This window comes from Amblyraja radiata, chromosome 22 (genome assembly GCF_010909765.2).
Source record: "Amblyraja radiata isolate CabotCenter1 chromosome 22, sAmbRad1.1.pri, whole genome shotgun sequence".
In the NCBI taxonomy this organism is placed as follows: Eukaryota; Metazoa; Chordata; class Chondrichthyes; order Rajiformes; family Rajidae; genus Amblyraja; species Amblyraja radiata.
This window is the reverse complement of record NC_045977.1, coordinates 34,806,918-34,825,841: the sequence shown is the minus strand read 5'-3', so window position 1 is coordinate 34,825,841 and position 18,924 is coordinate 34,806,918. Positions and strand designations below refer to the sequence as shown.

The 18,924-nt window shown below is 42.7% G+C and overlaps 1 protein-coding gene across 5 annotated transcripts in view; it reads left to right on the top strand.

Annotated features, from left to right (window-relative positions):
* The first annotated feature begins 1,040 nt into the window (after positions 1–1,040).
* pigq (phosphatidylinositol glycan anchor biosynthesis class Q) overlaps positions 1,041–18,924 on the top strand; it is a 35,894-nt gene continuing 18,010 nt past the window's right edge. For 2 of the 5 annotated variants that reach the window (XR_004415368.1, XM_033041017.1), the window contains exons 1-5: positions 5,474–5,585; positions 9,804–10,526; positions 13,675–13,806; positions 15,644–15,764; positions 16,659–16,781. Coding sequence is in view for 4 of the 5 variants with exons in the window: in XM_033041017.1 (XP_032896908.1) it covers positions 9,835–10,526; positions 13,675–13,806; positions 15,644–15,764; positions 16,659–16,781 (1,068 nt within the window). In the remaining variant the exon portion in view is untranslated. Of the gene's footprint in view, positions 1,080–5,473; positions 5,586–7,183; positions 7,203–9,803; positions 10,527–13,674; positions 13,807–15,643; positions 15,765–16,658; positions 16,782–18,924 lie in introns of those variants that run through there. The other 3 variants (XM_033041018.1, XM_033041019.1, XM_033041020.1) reach the window with 3 other exon arrangements.

Sequence of the window (18,924 nt, the reverse complement as noted above, 5' to 3'; positions counted from 1 at the left end):
CAAGCATCTCAACCTCAGTCAGTAGTGCCAAGTTGGGCTCATTGCTCTATGCCTTTTAGTTGTTGCAGCAGCAAGCATTATTCTTTTGAGAATAATTTCTACTCGATGCACTACAACGTGATGTACACTAGATGGCAGTATTTATTCACAAATGGAATTAATCCACTTTTAATTTCCATAGGGTAGTAAAATTCCTTTAACTTTCATTAATTTGGAAAATAAACAATTGCTGATGAGTTATTCATTCTAGACCTTATGTATAATATGATTCTTCATCAAGACGAGTTATTTGGAATTTTGAACGGATTAAACCTCTTTTTAGCAAGAAGATTATTTCTAATTTCCAACTATGTTTTCATCAATACTTCTACATTGACCAATCATTTTCCAAACAAAAGCAGCTTGCTAAAAAAAAAAAGCCCCTGTCCCACTTTCCCGAGTTACTCACGAATTCTCCCGAGTTTTCTCCTTGATTCAAACTTGGAGAATGTCCGTAGCATCAGGTAAGTCGGGACGTTTTTACAGCATGTTGAAAAATGTCGAGTAAAAAAAATAGCCCCGAGCTCCGAGTTTGAATCAAGGGGAAAATTCGGGAGAATTGGTGAGTAGCTGGGGAAAGTGGGACAGGGGCTTAACAATGACGTGCGATATGGGTGATACTGAAAACTATTATCGTCAGTTTGAACATTTATTTTCCCCACACCCACGGCCAAAGAACATCCACAGTTAATGCTGCTCAAAATCAACAGCGCAAAACTCATGAATCAGAAAATGTTTTCTTCCAAGCCAGTGAAATGACACAGAAAGCAGCATGATTTTATAAGAGGAAAAAATATATATTAGTTGCAGAGTTTTGTAACGATCCAAGACTTGGTCGTAAAATTTTGACATCTCATCTTGTGTTATCATTTGCTATTCCACACACAAAATAACACCCATTCTATCTACAGCCAGCCCTAACTGCACAATCACCCTAACCCTGATATTAAAAACAGATGTAGATATAATTTCCTGACCAGACGTTATGTGTTTGATAAGACCGCTGCATTTTCAGGCTCAGCTTCCTTCATTTACGAAAGGTAATTGTGCATTCCAATGTCTTTATTACTATAGTCTTTAGTTAATGTATCAGAAACAAGCAGCAGAAATGTTCTGTAATATAATATCTTCAACTTAGTCAATTTGTAATTATTTATGTTTAAGAAGGAACTGCAGATGCTGGGAAAATCGAAGGTAGATAAAAATGCTGGAGAAACTCAGCGGGTGAGGCAGCATCTATGGAGCGAGTCTGGAGTCTGAAGAGGGGTCTCGACCTGAAACGCTCCATAGATGCTGCCTCACCCGCTGAGTTTCTCCAGCATTTTTATCTACCTTCCATTTGTAATTACTTAGATACTTTGCTACATTGCAGGATCAGAGCTGTATTTGGAATCTTCCTCGCACCCCCTTTCGTTAAATTATAGTGGACAATCCATGATAATGTATACTGAGAATAAATCAACTAATTTAAAATTAAATCACTGTTGGCATATGTTGCTTTCTTACGTTTAAGTTAATTTGCATTACCATTCAGCACTTTTTTATTTGACCAGACATTTTCAACAGTGGAATGTTTATTAATACATTGGACTGTTGTTAGTACAGGTCCACCACAAATTTTCCGGCTAATGGTGTTCCGGCAACCTCCTTTAATCCAGATAAAATTACAAGAGCACAATTGAAATCGCCCCGTAAATCTCCCCGAAAATGTGGCACTTGAGGCTGCCGATCTCAACCTCATCGGGTCTTCCACGCCGATCGGCGCGTCGAATTTGCCCCCTGCGGCCGGGGCTTTAGAACTCCAGCCTGGCCAGAGTTGGCAGATCTGTTCTATAGCCGACTTCCGAGGCCAAATTTGCGGCCCCCTGTATCTCGGTCCCCTCTGGAAAAATAAGCAAAATGAAGAGAGATTGGATAGGTTGGGTTGGTCTGGCAAAACGGTTAATACAGCAAGGCTTTAGAACTAAATGTGCCGGAAACTCGGTGGTGGACCTGTACAGAAAAATAAATCTTGTTACTAAGTCAAAGGTTTAAACAAACATGGATTAGATCGGTGAGTTTTCCCTACAGTGGTTCTTTAACTATCAATCTGTGATAGATAGACTTTGAAGTACATATTATTTCTCTGATTTCATAATGGTGAATAATTGACTGATTTAGATTACTTCGCTCTATTCGTTTGACCTTCCCCTTCACAACTCTGTTCTAGAAATTCATGCACAATAGTGCTTTATAGCCTGAGCTGATAACAGAGGCAACTAGGCACCTGGGACTGATGTGTAACGGAACAAACTACGGTACTTCCTCAGCCTACAATGACAGGACATGAGGAAGAAACAGAACAATGATGAAGATGGAAATTGGAAGAATTAGGATTAAAATCGGGCACAGAAAGAGGGAAAGAAAAAATAGAGTGGCAGAGAGGGGAAAAAAAGATAGCAAGGGAAAATAAGCAAAATGAAGAAAGAGTGGATAGGTTGGGCTTATTTTTCTTGTAGTCGAGGCCGAAAAGAGACATGATTAAGGTATATAACATGAGAGCATTGTTCTGAGTAGATAGTAAGACATTTTCCCTAATGCACAGATGTCTACACAGATGGAGGATAGAGGATTAATGTGTGTAGTGAGTGGGAATTTGAGGAAGAGTTATTTTCAACTTTGCGTTGGCAAACTGGAGCACATTGGGTGGTTCAGACAGATACACAATATTTAAGAAACACTTGAATTAATCAGCCAGGATCCAAATGCTGAGGGTAAAGGGATTAATATACAAAGATATTTGATAGTCGACTTAGATATACGTACACAACAAGTGTTCTGTACCTTTTCATATCTCTAGTTTTTCTCTCCCCTGACTCAGTTTGAAGAAGGGTCTTGACCTGAAACGTCACCTATCCTTTACTCCAGAGATGCTGCCTGACCCGCTGGGTTACCCCACCATTTTGTTTCTATATGTAACACAGAAATAGGTTTACTGATTCAGTGGTTCATAGGAAATCTTTGGGTTGCAACTATTTTATGAAAGGGTACAAAATGAACAGGCCATCAAAAATTGCAATTTTAATACCAATGAAGCATAAATATTATTTTATGTTATGGATAACTTGGTCAAAATTTATTTTTTATTCAAGATGCAAGATTCAAGAGAGTTTATTGTCATGTGTCCCAGATAGAACAATGAAATTTTTGTCATAAAATAATATGGAAAATTCTTGTAATAAAATAATATGGAGAATCTTTCCCTAAATTTATTCTTTCAGCTGATCCAGGGGGAACTAAATCGAAAAACATCCAGATAGCCAAAGAAACAGGTGGGGAATGTTGTAGCTGGTAGAGCTGCTACCTCACAAAGCTAGTAACACAGCTTTAATCCTTAATTCCACTGCTATCTATGTGGAGCTTTCTTTGGATGCTGTGGCCTCCAGTTACATCCCCAAGTCATGCAGGTTGGAAGGTTAGTTGCCACTATAGCTTGGCCTTTGTGTGTAGATGAGTTGATGGGAATGTGGGGCAAATATCCATTGACTTAGCTCAGACGACTGTGGAGGTCAAATCAATGGATATATTTAAAGCAGAGATTGACATTCTTGATTAGTAAGGGTATCAGAGGTTATGGGGAGAAGGCAGGAGAATGGGGTTGGGAGGAAAGGATAGATCAGCCATGATTGAATGGCAGAGTAGGCTTGATGGGCCGAATGGCCTAATTCTGCTCCTAGAACTTATACATAGGTTATAGTGCGAATTAGGAAGTGGGATGGCACTGCCCTCTGAGCTGATTTCAACTCAATGGGCCGAATGGCCTCCTCTAACGTACAGACAATAGAATTATCACCTTGATTATTTTCACCCAGAGGGTGTTTGCAACATCAAACGCATCACCTGAGAAAATGATTCAGATACTCTCACATTTAAGAGGAATCTGGATGAGCATTTGAATTGCTAAAGCATATTCATTTGCACAGGGGGACAGGAACGATATCGAGGGATATGGGCCAAAAACAGATTGATAGGACTAGTGTAGATGGGTTGGCATGGGCAAGTTGTGCCGAAGGGCCTGTTTCCGTGTTGTATGATTCTTTGTCTCATAGTAAGCTCTGCACCAAGTGCTGGGGGAAATGGGATCTATGTGTAAAAGCACTTAATAGTTGGCTTGGATTTATACAGCCTGGAGGCTTTCTAAGGATAAACCATTAGTTAGAATGACTACACCTCCTTAGCTCTGTGCCTCTGAGGTAGATCCTCTGCGGTGATGGTTTCTGAAGGTAGTCAACTCTCTTGGTGTCCGAAATGTCTGAAGAAAGTGTCTCGACCCGAAACATCACCCATTCCTTCTCTCCAGAGATGCTGCCTGACCCGCTGAGTTACTCCAGCAATTTGTGTGTCTATCCTCAGTGTAATGTAAACCAGCATCTTACAGTTCCAGCCTACAGAGAGTGAGGGCGAGAGTGGGGGGTTAGAGGGGAGGGGGGGGGGGGTGAGAGAGAGAGAGAGAGAGAGAGAGAGAGAGAGAGAGAAAGGGGGGAGGTAGAGAGAGGGGGGAGGTAGAGAGAGGGGGGGGGTAGAGAGAGGGGGGGATAGAGATTGGGGGGATAGAGAGAGGGGGGGATAGAGAGAGGGGGGGGATAGAGAGAGGGGGGGGGATAGAGAGAGGGGGGGGGATAGAGAGAGGGGGGGGGATAGAGAGAGAGGGGGGTAGAGAGGAGGGGGGGTAGAGAGGAGGGGGTGGGGGTAGAGAGGAGGGGTGGGGAGTAGAGAGGGGGGGTAGAGAGGAGGGATGGGGGGAGAGAGGGGGGATGGGGGTAGAGAGGGGGGGTGGGGGTAGAGAGGAGGGGGTGGGGAGTAGAGAGGGGGGGTTAGAGAGGAGGGATGGGGGGTAGAGAGGGGGGGAGGGGTAGAGAGGAGGGGGGTAGAGAGGAGGGGGTGGGGGTATAGAGGGGGGGGGATAGAGAGGGGGGGAGGGGGTAGAGAGGAGGGGGGTAGAGAGGAGGGGGGTAGAGAGGGGGGGGAGGTAGAGAGGGGGGGGGGAGGGAGAGAGGAGGGGGGGGGGTATAGGGGTAGAGAGGGGGGGGTGGGTAGAGAGGAGGGGGGGGGGGGGAATTGAGCGCTGCCCGGATACTGAGGTCGGGGACGAGGGGGCGGGCGGACGGGGTTCGCGTTGCACCATTTGATGGCGGCGGTGGCGACGATCAGGCCGCGGCCTTAGCGGAGAGGAACGGCCTTCCCGGCTGCAGTCCCCGACACAACCCCGAAGGCGAGAGTCGGCAAGTGACGCCGGCCATCAGCTCCAGGGGGGGGGAGAAGACGCTTCATGTCTCGGCGCCTGTGGCAGCGCCCGGCCCGGGCCGCCCCGTTGCCATAACGACCGGCCTCCCGCCACCAGGGCGGAGCGACCTTCACTCACCCTCCCCCCCCCAACACACACCCCCCACACACACACAGACAGCGCCGGCCGGCCGGGCCCGACAGACCAGACCAGACCAGACCAGACCACTACAAGCCGCAGCCCACGGAGAAGGGAGGTCATGTGGCTGGCGACCTGTCATCTTGTAAGTGGAGGAAGGAACTGTGTGTTGTGTGAAGTTGCTGCTTTATGACAGGTACACAAAAATGCTGGAGAAACTCAGCGGGTGCAGCAGCATCGATGATAGATTGTCACGAAAAACTGGTGGGACTTAGTCACTTACTATTAACACAAGATAGACACACAAAGCTACAGATAAGACTTTGCCTTCCATCACAGTGAGGAGGAGATTCACTGTGATGGATGTTCGTGTAAATTGTGTTGTGCCTTGGTTCTTCTTGTTTGTATGGCTGCAGAAACCAAATTTCGTTTGAACCTCTGGGTTCAAATGACAACAAATAAGTTGTATTGTATTGTATTGTGTTCAGAGGTTATGGGGAGAAGGCAGGAGAATGGGGTTAGGAGGGAGGGAGAGAGAGAGAGATCAGCCAGGATTGAATGTTGGAGTAGAATTGATGGGCCGAATGGCCTAATTCTACTCCTGTTCTTTAAGTTTGTGATATGCAGAGTACTGCCCTGCCGACTACAAAATGCAGAAGGTATGACCTCATGGGACTATTAATGCGGGGGCATCCACTTACAAGGTGGACACGAAAAGCTGGAGTAACTCAGCGGGACAGGCAGCATCTCTGGAGATAAGGAGCAGCCAAAATATGTACTGAACATGCGTCTGAAGAAGGGTCTCGACCCAAAATGTCACACATTCCTTCTCTCCAGAGATGCTGCCTGTCCCCGCTTAGTTAGTCCAGCATTTTTGTGTCTATCTTGTCAGTGGATGCTGCCTTAGTGACCGCGACCAGGATAGGATAAGGGTCTGAAGAATGGTCGCGACCCAAAACATCACCCATTCCTTCTATCCAGCAAGACACATAGTATTGGAGTAACTCAGCAATTAGCTAATCAACAATTAAGCTTGGGTCAGCAATTAGCAATGTTAATAATGCATAAATCATCTTTTAGCTGTCTATATAACTCGTTACCACTTTGCCCACAGCCAACAATAGACCATTGTGGGCTCCACCTTTCCCCCGATCATCGTTGCTGGCTTTGATTGGTCCTTTTGCATATCTTTCACTCATTTATTCTTTGTATCTCTTCATATCTCTAGTTTCCCTCTCCCCTGACTCTCCCCTGAACCAAAACGTCACCCATTCCTTCTCTCCAGAGATACTGTCTGCCTCGCTGAGTTACTGCAGCATTTTGTTCCTATCCATAAATGGTTTAGTTCAATATCCCGGGTACCGAGGTACAGTGAAAAACTTTTGTTGCGTGCTAACCGGTCAACGGAAAGACAATACATGATTACAATTGAGCCATCCACAGTGTACAGATACCTGATAAAGGGGATAACGTGAATAACATTTAGTATAAGGTAAAGTCCGATCAAAAATAGTCTGAAGAAGGGTCTTTACCCGAAACATCGCCTATTTCTTCTCTCCATAGATGCTGCCCCGCCCGCTGTGTTCCTCCAACATTTTTGTCTACCTTCGATTTTTCCAGCATCTGCAGTTCTTTCTTAAACAAAAAATAGTCCGAGGGTCTTCAATGAGGTAGATGGTAGTTCAGGACTGCTCTCTAGTTGTTGGTGGGATGGTTCAGTTGCCTGATAACAGCTGAGAAGAAACTGTCCCAGAATCTGGAGGTGAGCATTTCCACACCTATATCTTTCTGCCCGATGGGAGGGAAAAAGAGGGAGTCCTTGATGACAACATGCTGGAGTAATTCAACAGGTAATGCAACATCTCTGGAGGAAAAAGGATGGGTAACCTATTGGGTCCAGACGAACCGTTCTTCAGACCTATCCGTGTTCTCCACAGATGCTGTCTGACCTACAGAATTACTCCAGCACTTTGTGTCTTTTTTTTATTTGCAAGCCAGCATCTGCAGTTCTTTGTGTCACCACTTCTTTCAGTGTCTTGCTTTTGGCTGGTGATGTTACATAATTTCATAGCCACAAATAAGAATCATCCTCTGAACCATTTCAATGGGGCAATTCCGACTTCTCCAAGTAACAATCTTTTTCTCAATACCAATACACACAGTAATGTTCAGTTAGCTTACTGTGTAAACAAAGAAACTGCTTAAAGTGCTAGTGGTCATGTTTGCTGTGAAATGCAGCATCTACAGTTCCATGTTTCCATTCTGGTCTCTGTATTCCTGGAGAGCCTTGCAGTCGGGTTCAGGTTTATTATTGCTGCATGCACCGAGGGACAGTGAGAAACAGACAGAAGGAACTGCAGACCCAAAGTGCTAGAGTAACTCAGTGGATCAGGCAGCATCTCTAGAGAACTTGGAGAAGCAACTTTTGGGTTGAGACCCATCTTCAGACCTTCTGATCTCGCCTATTCATCTCTTCCATAGGTGCTGCCTGACCCACTGAGTTGCTTTTTTATAAACTATGCAAAGATTTATTTTCCATACTATCTGATCAAATCAGATAATACTATACATAAGAAAACCCAGAAGAAGGGTTTCGGCCCGAAACGTTGCCTATTTCCTTCGCTCCATAGATTCTGCTGCACCCTCTGAGTTTCTCCAGCATTATTGTGTACCCTAATACTATACATAAGATAATTCGACACAGGAGTAGAATTAGGTATTGGACTCATCGAGTCTGTTCTGTCATTCACAAGGCTGATTTTTTTCCCCTCTCAACCCCATTCTCCTGCCTTCTCCTTGTAATCTTTTACTAATCAAGAACATTTCAATCTCCACTTTAAAAACATGACTTGGTCTCCGCACTGTCTGTGGCAATGAATACAGATACGCCACTCTCTGGCTAAATACATTCTTCATCTCGAGTAACGGTACATGAATACAATCAAGCCAAACCCAAGTATAATAGGTAGAGACTCAAGAAAGACACAGATGGCATGATATTGTGTCTCTGCATTGTAGCGTACCAATTTCAGAGAAAATGTCCAATGTCCGCAATGAGGTAGATCGGGACTGTCCCCTAGTTTATGGGAAGGCCGACCGGAAGCCTGAAACAGAGGGGAGGAAACAATAGACAGTCTGTCCTGACAAACTGTTTCTGAGTGGTGATGGGTGCTTTTAAATTTCTCCTCAATGGAAGCAGAAAGAAGAAGGAATGACCAGAGTGGGAAAGATCTTGATTATGTTGGCTGCTCATTCATCCCACGCCAAGTAATACAGTAGCTAACACAGCCTAAGAATGGGTCCAAGGCAGACGTGCTGCAGTAGGAAATCGGTGTTCAGAGAGGTGAAAGGTGAACCTCTTTGGAAAAGCAATAGAAGAATGTTTTCTCTAGCTCTGTCAGACTAATGAAGAGAAGGCAATTTTTGAATAAAATGCTGTATTTGGCAAGAGCAATGGTTTTGGGGTGGTGGGAGGAAACAAATGCATTAATGGTACTTTTTTTAAACAAAGAAGCCTGTAAACTCAAAAGCAGAAACACTCAGCAGATCTGGGAGTGTTGAGAAAGATTTTGATTTTTCAATCCAATAAACTTGTATTTCCTTTTGTCAGTAGGATGTAGGAATGAAAAGATTATTTGGAAAAGGAATGAGAAATTTATCAGAGCTAAATCTTTCCCAACTGGGATGAATTTAGTACATTTGTAAGACTAAAATTGCTAGATGATTTGACATTGGCATCGCTAACAAAGGTTATCTTTGCTCTGTGTACGTACACACAGCGGCACGGATCATTGGATAGCAGACAAGAAAAACTGCCTGAACTGCTTTTCCTTCCCAAGGTATTGAGGCTAATTATATAAATTCCTGCTGCCCTCTAAAGACTTGTTCCACGTTTTGTTGGAAAGTAAGTCGGTAAGGAAACACGGCAATTTAATTGTGATTATTCAATAGAATGTTCTTCATTCATTCCGGCACGGTAGTGCAGCGGTAGAGTTGCTGCTTTACAGCACCAGAAACCGGGATTCAATCCTGATTAAGGGTGCTGTCTGTTTGTATGTTCTCTCTATGACCGTGTGGGTTTTCTCTGAGTGCGCCGGTTTGCTCCCACACTCAAAAGACGCACAGGTTTGTAGGTTAATTGGCGTCGGTAAAATTGTAATTTTTCCCTATGGTTGCGGATAGTGCTGGTGTATGGGTTGATCGATGGTTGGAGCAGACTCGGTGGGCTGAATGGCCTGTTTCCATGCTGCATCTCTAAAGTAAATTCTAGACTGAAGTGTTTGTTGAAGACTGGTATTTACATTGAAGACTTGTGTTTCGGTTTCATCAACTTCTCTGATTGTGCCTTTGTTCTATTTCACAGACACAGAGTGAAGAATTTGTGAAATCATAACATGGTTATCAAGGTGTTTTTTCCAAGTTGCTGCCCAGAAGCAGAGAGTGGCCTGCTGTTAGGTCGCTGGATTCCAGAGCAGAATGCTGCCGTGGTCCTGGCAATTATTCACTACCCTTTCATCCCTGGGCAAGTGAAGCAGTATCTCGAGCAGATTAAGAACGAGACTACGGTAAACGTCTCTGTGCTTGGATCCTGGAGCAGTCACAGTTCTCGGACAAAGGACAACATTGACCAGTTTCTGCAAGATCTGAGCTCCATCTTTCCGCATGATTTCTGGTTCCAGCTAACGCAGGAGAAAGAAAGCAGATCAGTATTCAAATGTCACGTGGTTCAACAATGCGACAGCAAGAACGACAAGGAAAATGTTATCTTAATCCACTACGATCAACGCAAGGTTATGCTGTCAAAGTTACATGATGTAGATTCTAAAAGCATCGGGTGCAACCACAACACTGGAGAGGAGGGAGAAGCAATTACCTCGGATTTTGCTGCAATTTTTGATATTGTCGCTAAATGCGAACTTTTGTTTATGATTGACAAATATGATGAAACTCCAATCAAATTTACTCACTGGCAGTCTGAAGGACGAGAGACTAGTATTATTGTGGAACTTGCAAAGCAAGCATCGGTGCCTGTGTGTATGGTCCTTTTGTTCCTGGTGACTTTTGTGTTGAATATCTGCAAAAGCAGGTAATTGATGTTAGAAAATTGGGTAACAAAACAATTACTATTCTTACAAACCTATTTTCCATATGAAACAAGACTAAAATAGTTTGTATTGCAGACTTTTGGAAGAATAAGGAATAGATTTGTTCAACCTTTGCACATTGGATTTGGTGCATAGGCTTTGCCAGGCAGCTACTATATTAAAGGTTTACTTACAAAATGCCCCTGGAGGTGTAGGGTGTACTGGCATGAACTGAAGGTGAAGGGTCTATTATTCATATGTTATTTTTGTTCCTTATGAAAGCGAATTGTAGCTTCTATATTTATCTCACTAGTGAAACTAGAATAAGCAGTGTTGTTTACAGTGAGAATGAAGGTTTAGCAAAACATAAAAACATTAAACCATTTTCAACCATATTTCATCTAAAACAGCGATGAATGCAAATATAGCATCCTTTTTCTAATAGAATTTTTTTTTTAATGTGGTGCTTGACAGGGATACCAAGGTACAAATTCCAAAATTGGAGAAAGGGAGAAATTTGTGGTAAATCAGGGAAGGTTTTACCTTGCACTTCATGTACTATGGCTAATCTACTTAAGATGTGACTGTTTCTCTCATTGCCCAAAATAAAAGATCTTGAGGCTTAAGGTGCCACTTGATGGCAGAGTGGTGCAGCTGGTAGATCCTGACCTTGAGTGCTGTTTGTGTGGAGTTTGCATGTACTCTTTGTGACTACGTGGGTTTCCTCCAGGTGCTCGAGTTTACTTCCACGTCCTAAAGACCTGTGGGTTTGTAAGTTAATTAACCTCTGTGAAATTGCCCCTAGAGTGTAAGGGGTGGATATATAAATGGAATAACATAAGAACTTTTGTGAACTGTTGAGCAATGATCGACGTGGACTCGGTGAGCCAAGGGTCTGTTTCCATGCTGTAACTAAACTAAACATGACATTTTGACATTGTCAGAGTGTTTACTAAATAATGAGGACCTTTGAATGGAACAGATTTATTGAGTTATCAAAATAAATTGCAATGTGGATGCTTAACTATATGACAGTTAACAAAATTGTTGTTAAAGAACCATACTTTGGTGAAGAAATCAGCAGTTGTTTTAATACATTGAAGAATATAGAGAGTCTGACTATTGATGATTGTCTTCTAACACAAAGTTGGTACTGCCTTTGTCACTATTACCAGTTTCCTTCGTATGAAACATAGAAACATAGAAAATAGGTGCAGGAGTAGGCCATTTGGCCCTTCGAGCCTGCACCGCCATTCAATATGATCATGGCTGATCATCCAAATCAATATCACATACCTGCCTTCTCTCCATACCCCCTGATCCCTTTAGTCACAAGGGCCACATCTAACTCCCTCTTAAATCTAGCCAATGAACTGGCCTCAACTACCTTCTGTGGCAGAGAATTCCACAGATTCACCACTCTCTGTGTAAAAAATGATTTTCTCATCTCGGTCCTAAAAGACTTCCCTCTTATTCTTAAACTGTGTCCCCTTGTTCTGGACTTCCCCAACATCGGGAATAATCTTCCTGCATCTAGCCTGTCCAACCCCTTAAGAATTTTGTAAGTTTCTATAAGATCCCCCCTCAATCTTCTGAATTCTAGCGTGTACAAGCCGAGTCTATCCAGTCTTTCTTCATATGAAAGTCCTGCCATCCCAGGAATCAGTCTGGTGAATCTTCTCTGTACTCCCTCTATGGTAAGAATGTCTTTCCTCAGATTAGGAGACCAAAACTGTACACAATACTCCAGGTGCGGTCTCACCAAGACCCTGTACAACTGCAGTAGAACCTCCCTGCTCTTATACTCAAAATGAGGAAGGCTTCCATTGATATATTGGCATTGATGGTGCTATGCTGATGAACGCTCTCAATTCATGGACCAGTCAACCGTCTGGACAATTATAAATAATCATATATTCTTGTGGCACTTTGGACTGAAAATGTGTGTGACTTTTAAGTGGAATAGTGAAACATAAATATTTAATTATCTCTTCATTATAATATATTGTAGCAGATCTCAATGCAGTTTAATGCAGGACATTAGAATAAAGATAAATCAAACTTGTGTTTTAAGTTTTAACAGGTATCCAATTCATGACTAAAACAAATAAGCTGCAGATACATATCTTGTGTGAGTATGTAAATTCTATTAAGCTTAATCACCCTTGTTTTTTCTCCCCATCTTTTCCTTTATTTTCTACAAATTCACCCATTTTGTTTCATGTTCCGTGGACTTTCCTTTTTCCTTTTTTACTTTATCAGCTGAATGCCCAAGAATTCATTTTGTCTCATTAGGATTAATATTTCTTATGGGATAGGGTAACACAACCTGGGTGGCACAGTGGTGCAGAGTGGCTGCCTTACAGCGCTAGAGAGCTGAGTTCGATCCTGACTGCAGGTGCTGTCTATATGGAGTTTATACGTTTTCCCTTTGACAACACAGGTTTTCTTCCTCCCGCACTTAAAGACGTACAGGTTTGGAGGTTAATTGGCTTCTGTAATTGTAAACATTGTCCGCCATGTCTAGAATGGTGCCAGTGTACAGGGTGGTTGGCGTGGGCCGAAGGGCCAGTTTCCACACTGTAGGTCTGAAGTCTATATGAACAAAACTTATAGCTTTTTAATAAAGTGAACAACATTCCTCTGAAATGTTATGGACAGGTAAATATTTTAGAGCTTTGTTGGTATAGAGATTATAGTGCAAGTAATATAGAGCTTTGGACTAATAACCTAAAATCATTAGTTGATATCCCTACCATGTAGCACAACAATTTATATTACTCATTTATTTATTTGGCTGAATTAAAAGCTAATATTAATGATCTAACTAATTTAAAAACAAAGTGTTTCTGTGTTGTTGTTTATGGAACAAATTTGGCCATCCTTGTCTTGCCTTGCCTGTGATGTGTTGATTATTAACTGCCCAGTTAGTGATCAGTCTTGTGTAAATGGAAAAAATGTAGCCCTATGTTGACCAAATATAACAGTTTAAGAAAACAGCTCACTACCTCCTCATGGGCAATTAGGGATAAGGAATAAATGCTGGCTTGCCATTGGTACCCATATACTATTAATCAGTTGCAGAAATTACTACATTCTTTACTTTATTGATATGACAATAGCAATGTTATTTTTGTTCTTGTGTTGTAGAGTATTAAACGTATGGCCTCTGCACATTTTATGGAGTAGGCTGACAACATGTGTGCAACTTGCACATCGCTTGGACCACTTGCAGACGATTGCAAGTTCTACAAAAGCACAGAGTCACACAGAATTTATGAGGTACAGTAGGTTCACCATGATTTGTCACCGAGAAGTACCGTATTTCCCGGCAATGAAGATGCACCTGCATCAAAGACGCACCCCATTTTGAGTTGCTAAATTTTGGAAAAAAGCCTAGCGGGACATAGAATTTCTCACGCTCAAAAAAAAAAGAAAAAAAAAAAGAAAGAAAGTAACAATTCAATTTGCCCAAGGCTTCCAGATCTCCTCCGTTCTGAATGACTGAATGGGTGGGGGGGTGGAGGGTGTTGGCAGGTGGGGAGATGGTGGGAAAAACGGGAGCACACCAAACAAATTGAATCAGTTGTGATCTTATTGAATAACAATACTAGTTCAAGGGACCAATTGGGGGGAGAGTTCCTTTCACAGCTTGTGGGTAGTCTGGCCCGGGTAAGCATGGGCGTTGAAAAGGAGGGGGTCGGGGATTCTGCCAGCAACTCACTCACCGCTTCCGCGGTGCTCCGAGCCACCTAATTGTGGCCGTGGAGGGAACTAGCTCGGGTGGCTGCGAGCGGCCGCCGGGACTGGACAGTGGAACCGGCCGCCACCTCAGCGCCTTCTGCCGGCCCACTCACCTCTGGTAGTGCTCTCCGTCTGAATACCTCTCCCCTGCCACTCACCGGCCTCGCTCATGCCAGCCGCTTCCCGCAAATCCTTACATTCCGACTGCCGCCGAGAGCAAGACATGGCCTCACTTGCTGCGCAGGGTGACACTGCATGGCATTCATTGCCCAGTCCGTGTCTTTCAATGTAGACCGGACAGTGAGGGGACCAGCTCAAGAGCAAATATCATAGAGCGGAGCGGGTCAGCGGGCGATGGACAACAGGACAGCGGGCGATGGAGCTTACTCCTGTGTCAGCGCGACTAACCTCAATTGGTCCCTTGATCGTGCTGACACAGGAGTAAGCTCCACCGCCTGCTATTAAAATGTTATTGCCAATTCTTCACATCGCAATGAATTGCATTTTAATTCAGCCCAAAACACTACTTTTGATCACTGTGTCTGATCAATATATAGCATTTGACCTATTATCCCTTTTCCCCTAATCATCCAGAGCTGCAGCAGTTCCAATTAGCTTCCTGGCCAAAATCAAATAGTCTCTCAATCTGGCTACAGGCAGCTGAAAAACTGAGATAGAAAATGTTCATCAAATACTTTCAGTAAATTGGGCAAATCTGAGGAGTAGCTCATTCATTGTATCCCCGCCACAGAGTGATCTTCTAGCCTTCCACCTACGTCAATGTACAGGCTCATGTGTCTGTTTTTATCAGTTAAAAGATACACACCGACCAATATGCCCCATCTACACTAGTCTCACCTGCCTGTGTTTGGCCCATATCCCCCTAAACCTATCCTATCCATGTACCTGTCTAAATATTTCCTAAACGTTGTGATAGTTCCTGCCCCATAGACCCACCACCCTTTGTATAAAAAGTTGTCCCTCAGGATCCCATTAAATCATTCCACCCTCACCTTAAACCTGTGTTCTCTACCTTCTCTACCTGTTCATTTCCTGTTCACCCACGGATCTTCTAACCACGGCAATATATTACTTTGCAATGTTTTGATGCGGCACCTTATCAAATGTACAGTGCCGAACTGTGGATAGTGACCTATTACATTTTATCTTTATGTTGATCATTTGCTTTACCATTAAGAATTTGTAAGATTTCTGGGAATCTATTTTAGAAACTCTGAACTCTTGTGCTATCAATCGTTATGAAGTTTATTGTGACCAAAGATCATTTGCCATTGTATTAAGGTTTTTGGTTATTGATGTGAATTAGGAAACATTTGCAAATGTGCTAGAAAACCTTTTTTAATTTAATTTCCAGAAAAGCCAACCTCTTTGTTTCATTCCTAATTGATGTGGGCCTTGGAATGTTGCTGATCTCATGGCTTTATCAGCAGAATCGTATTGGCCAGTTAGCGGATGCTCTCATCCCAGCTGCTGATGTAAGACATTTTATATCAATGAAGGATAAAATGTTTAATTGATGATCTGTTGAGAGAAAATTTGAGACCATTTATATTCTTATTGTTCTGGGGGCTAAAGAAACACAAACATTGGACATCACCTTTTGTGATCACTAATGGGCCTGTCCCACTTAGGCAATTTTTTGGGGCGACTGCCACAAAATTTTCAACATGTTGAAACATTTTCAGCGACAATGGCGACAATTTTTGCTGTCGTAGGTGTTGTAGGTTGTCGTAAGTGTTGTTGTAGGTTGTCGCCAGGTGTTGTAGATTAATTCCATTAAAACTAGTCCCTGGCAGTCGCCTAAAGAACCGCCTAAGTGGAACAGGCCCTTTACACTTTACATTCCTTCCTCTGGCTTCATAATTCGCAATCCTTTTGTCTCACACTTTTTTTCATCTCTGGCCTTTGTCCAACCATCTACCTATCAAACACCCCTCTCGCATGTGTTTACCTATTACCTGCAATGCCACCCCTCTCTTCTAGCTTTTTTTTCTCCTCCCTTCCCACAATCAATCTGATGAAAGAGTCCTGACCTGAAACACCAAAACATCACCTATCCATGTTCTCCAGGGATTCTGCCTGGCCTGGGTTACTCTAGCACTTTGTGCTTTCCCTCTTTGCTATTTACCCATATTCCTACAATCTTTTTTTCTTTCCAAATATTTATTCAATTTCATTGTGAAGTCTGTCATAGACTCAGCTATATGATGTGTGTAGTTAATAAAACGTTCATCTGTCTTTCTAGGGTTTTTTTACCAATAGCTTTTATGCCCTGTAGTAGTTGACTTAAACACTGGAAATAGCTCTTATTTATTTTTTTAAGCAATAATGATTTTGAACAAGTTTACTAATCTTCTTCTCATCCTAAGAGGAAGATTAACGAGGACAGTGTGGAGAAGTCCTCAAGGACTTTAGTCGGGCCTTTCAATCGGTACTGCTTGATAAGCTGGTCTGAAGGGTTAGAGCACATGGGATCCAGGATGGGATTGAAGGTACGAGATAGAGGGTGGTGGTAGAGGGTTTTTCTCCTGACCGTTGGACTGCAACAAGTTTTGTGCATAAGAGTTGGTTAAGTTTAGTTTAGTTTAGAGATACAGTACGGAAATAGGCCCTTCGGCCCACCGGCGATCCCTGCACATTAACAGTACCCTACATACACAAGGGATCAATTTTACATTTAATAAGCCAATTAACCTACAAACCTATACATCTTTGGAGTGGGAGCAAACCGAAGATCTCGGGGAAAACCCCCACAGGTCACGGGGAGAACATACAAACTCTGAACAGACAGCACCCATAGTCAGGATCGAACCTGGGTCTCTGGCGTTGCAAGCGCTGTAAGGCAGCAACTGTACCGCTGCACCACCATGCCGCCCTTGGTGCTGGGTTCTCTGTTATTTGTTATTTACAATAACAATTTGGATCTGAATTTAGGTGGTTTGCTTAAGACGTTTGCAGATGACACTACAGTTCGTGGTAGGGGACTGTGAAGAAGGTTATACTACAATGGGTTGATCAACTGGACCAGGAATGGCAGATATATGTGAGGTGTTGTATTGGCCCGTGGGAGCGTTGTAGAACATAGAGACCTGGTGATGCAGGTACATAATTCCATGAAAGTGGTGACACAGGTGGACAGGGTGGTGAACAAGGTGTTTAGTAGGCTTTTCTTTACTTGTAAGGATATTCAGTACAGGACATCATGTTACAGCATGCAAGACCAAATTTGGCCAAATTTGTAGTAGTGCGTACTGTTCTGGTTGCTCTGCTATGGGAAGGATGTTAAATCCATTAAATTGGAAAGGGTGGAAAAAAAAGATTTATGGGGCTATTACCAGGAACGAAAGGTTTTAAAGAAGATAAAGGCCTTTGAAGGCCATAAGGAGATAGGCTAGGACTATATTTCTGGAGCATAGCCGGCTGAGGGGTGATCTTGCATTGGTTTAAAACTCATGAGGAGCATAGATAAGGAGAATAGCTAAATGATCTTCACCAGGCTAGAGGAGCCTAAAGCTGGAGGGCATGGGTTTAAGGTGAGAAGAGAAAGATTGAAAAGGGATCTAATGGGCAACTTTTTCACATGGAGGGTGGTGCGTATATGAGATGGTAGTGCGAGGAAATGTTTGAGGCAAATATAATTACAACATTTCAAAGACACATGAACAGGTACTTGGATAGGGAAATTTTAGAGGGATATGGGCCAGATGCAGGCAAGTGGGTCTAGCTCAGGTCAGTTCACATGAACAAGTTGGGCCATAGGGCCTATTTCTGTGCGAAGACTCGTGTAATCCCTCAGCTCTGAAATCATTCACATAAAACTCCATTAACTCAAGCATTCTCACTCTTCCTAAATTGTCCTGCCCTGTATTGCACACAATACTCCAATTGGCGGTACTCCAAATTAGTATTTCATATAAGGTTAGTATATTGAGTTTCAATGTACCTTAATTGGTACACGTGACAATAAACAGACCTTTGAAACCTTTTATTTACAGTTTTGTTAACATTTCGAAGATTCGTGCTTCTTTAAAATTACACAGTGTCTATAGTTGTTCTCATTCTTTCCAACAAAATGTTTTCACATCACACATTGCTACATTAATATTTAACTGCTGTATCTGCCATGCCATCAGCCTTCTTTGGCATCTTGAATGGTAACATCATCTTTTTCCCAGTTTACTACATTTCCATGTTTTGTGCAACTCCAAGTTTTGGCAATGTGTCCTGTACCCCAACTCTAAGGCATTAATGTACATCAAAAACAGCAGTAATGTTAGTACTCATCTGTGGTAAACTCTACATATTCCTTCAGTATATTGAAAGGTCCTTCACTACAACTGTGTTTCATCATCCTTTATTGTCATCTTGCAAAGCAACAGTTGTACAGTGCAAAATGCAAAGTTTCATCTCTAAAGCAATTATATATCTGTGGTGTTACTGGCCCTTCCATCCCTCTGGCTTCTGTTTTGCTTCTGTGCTTTATCAAACCCCTGATGAAAGTCAAAACATTACAGTACATTTGTAAGGGACTCGAAAATATGATTAATCATTGGTTAAACTACATTTAAGCCAAATTGTATGGGTGGTGTGAATTGTGTTGTCGATATTGCTAGATTTAATTAAACCTGACATTAT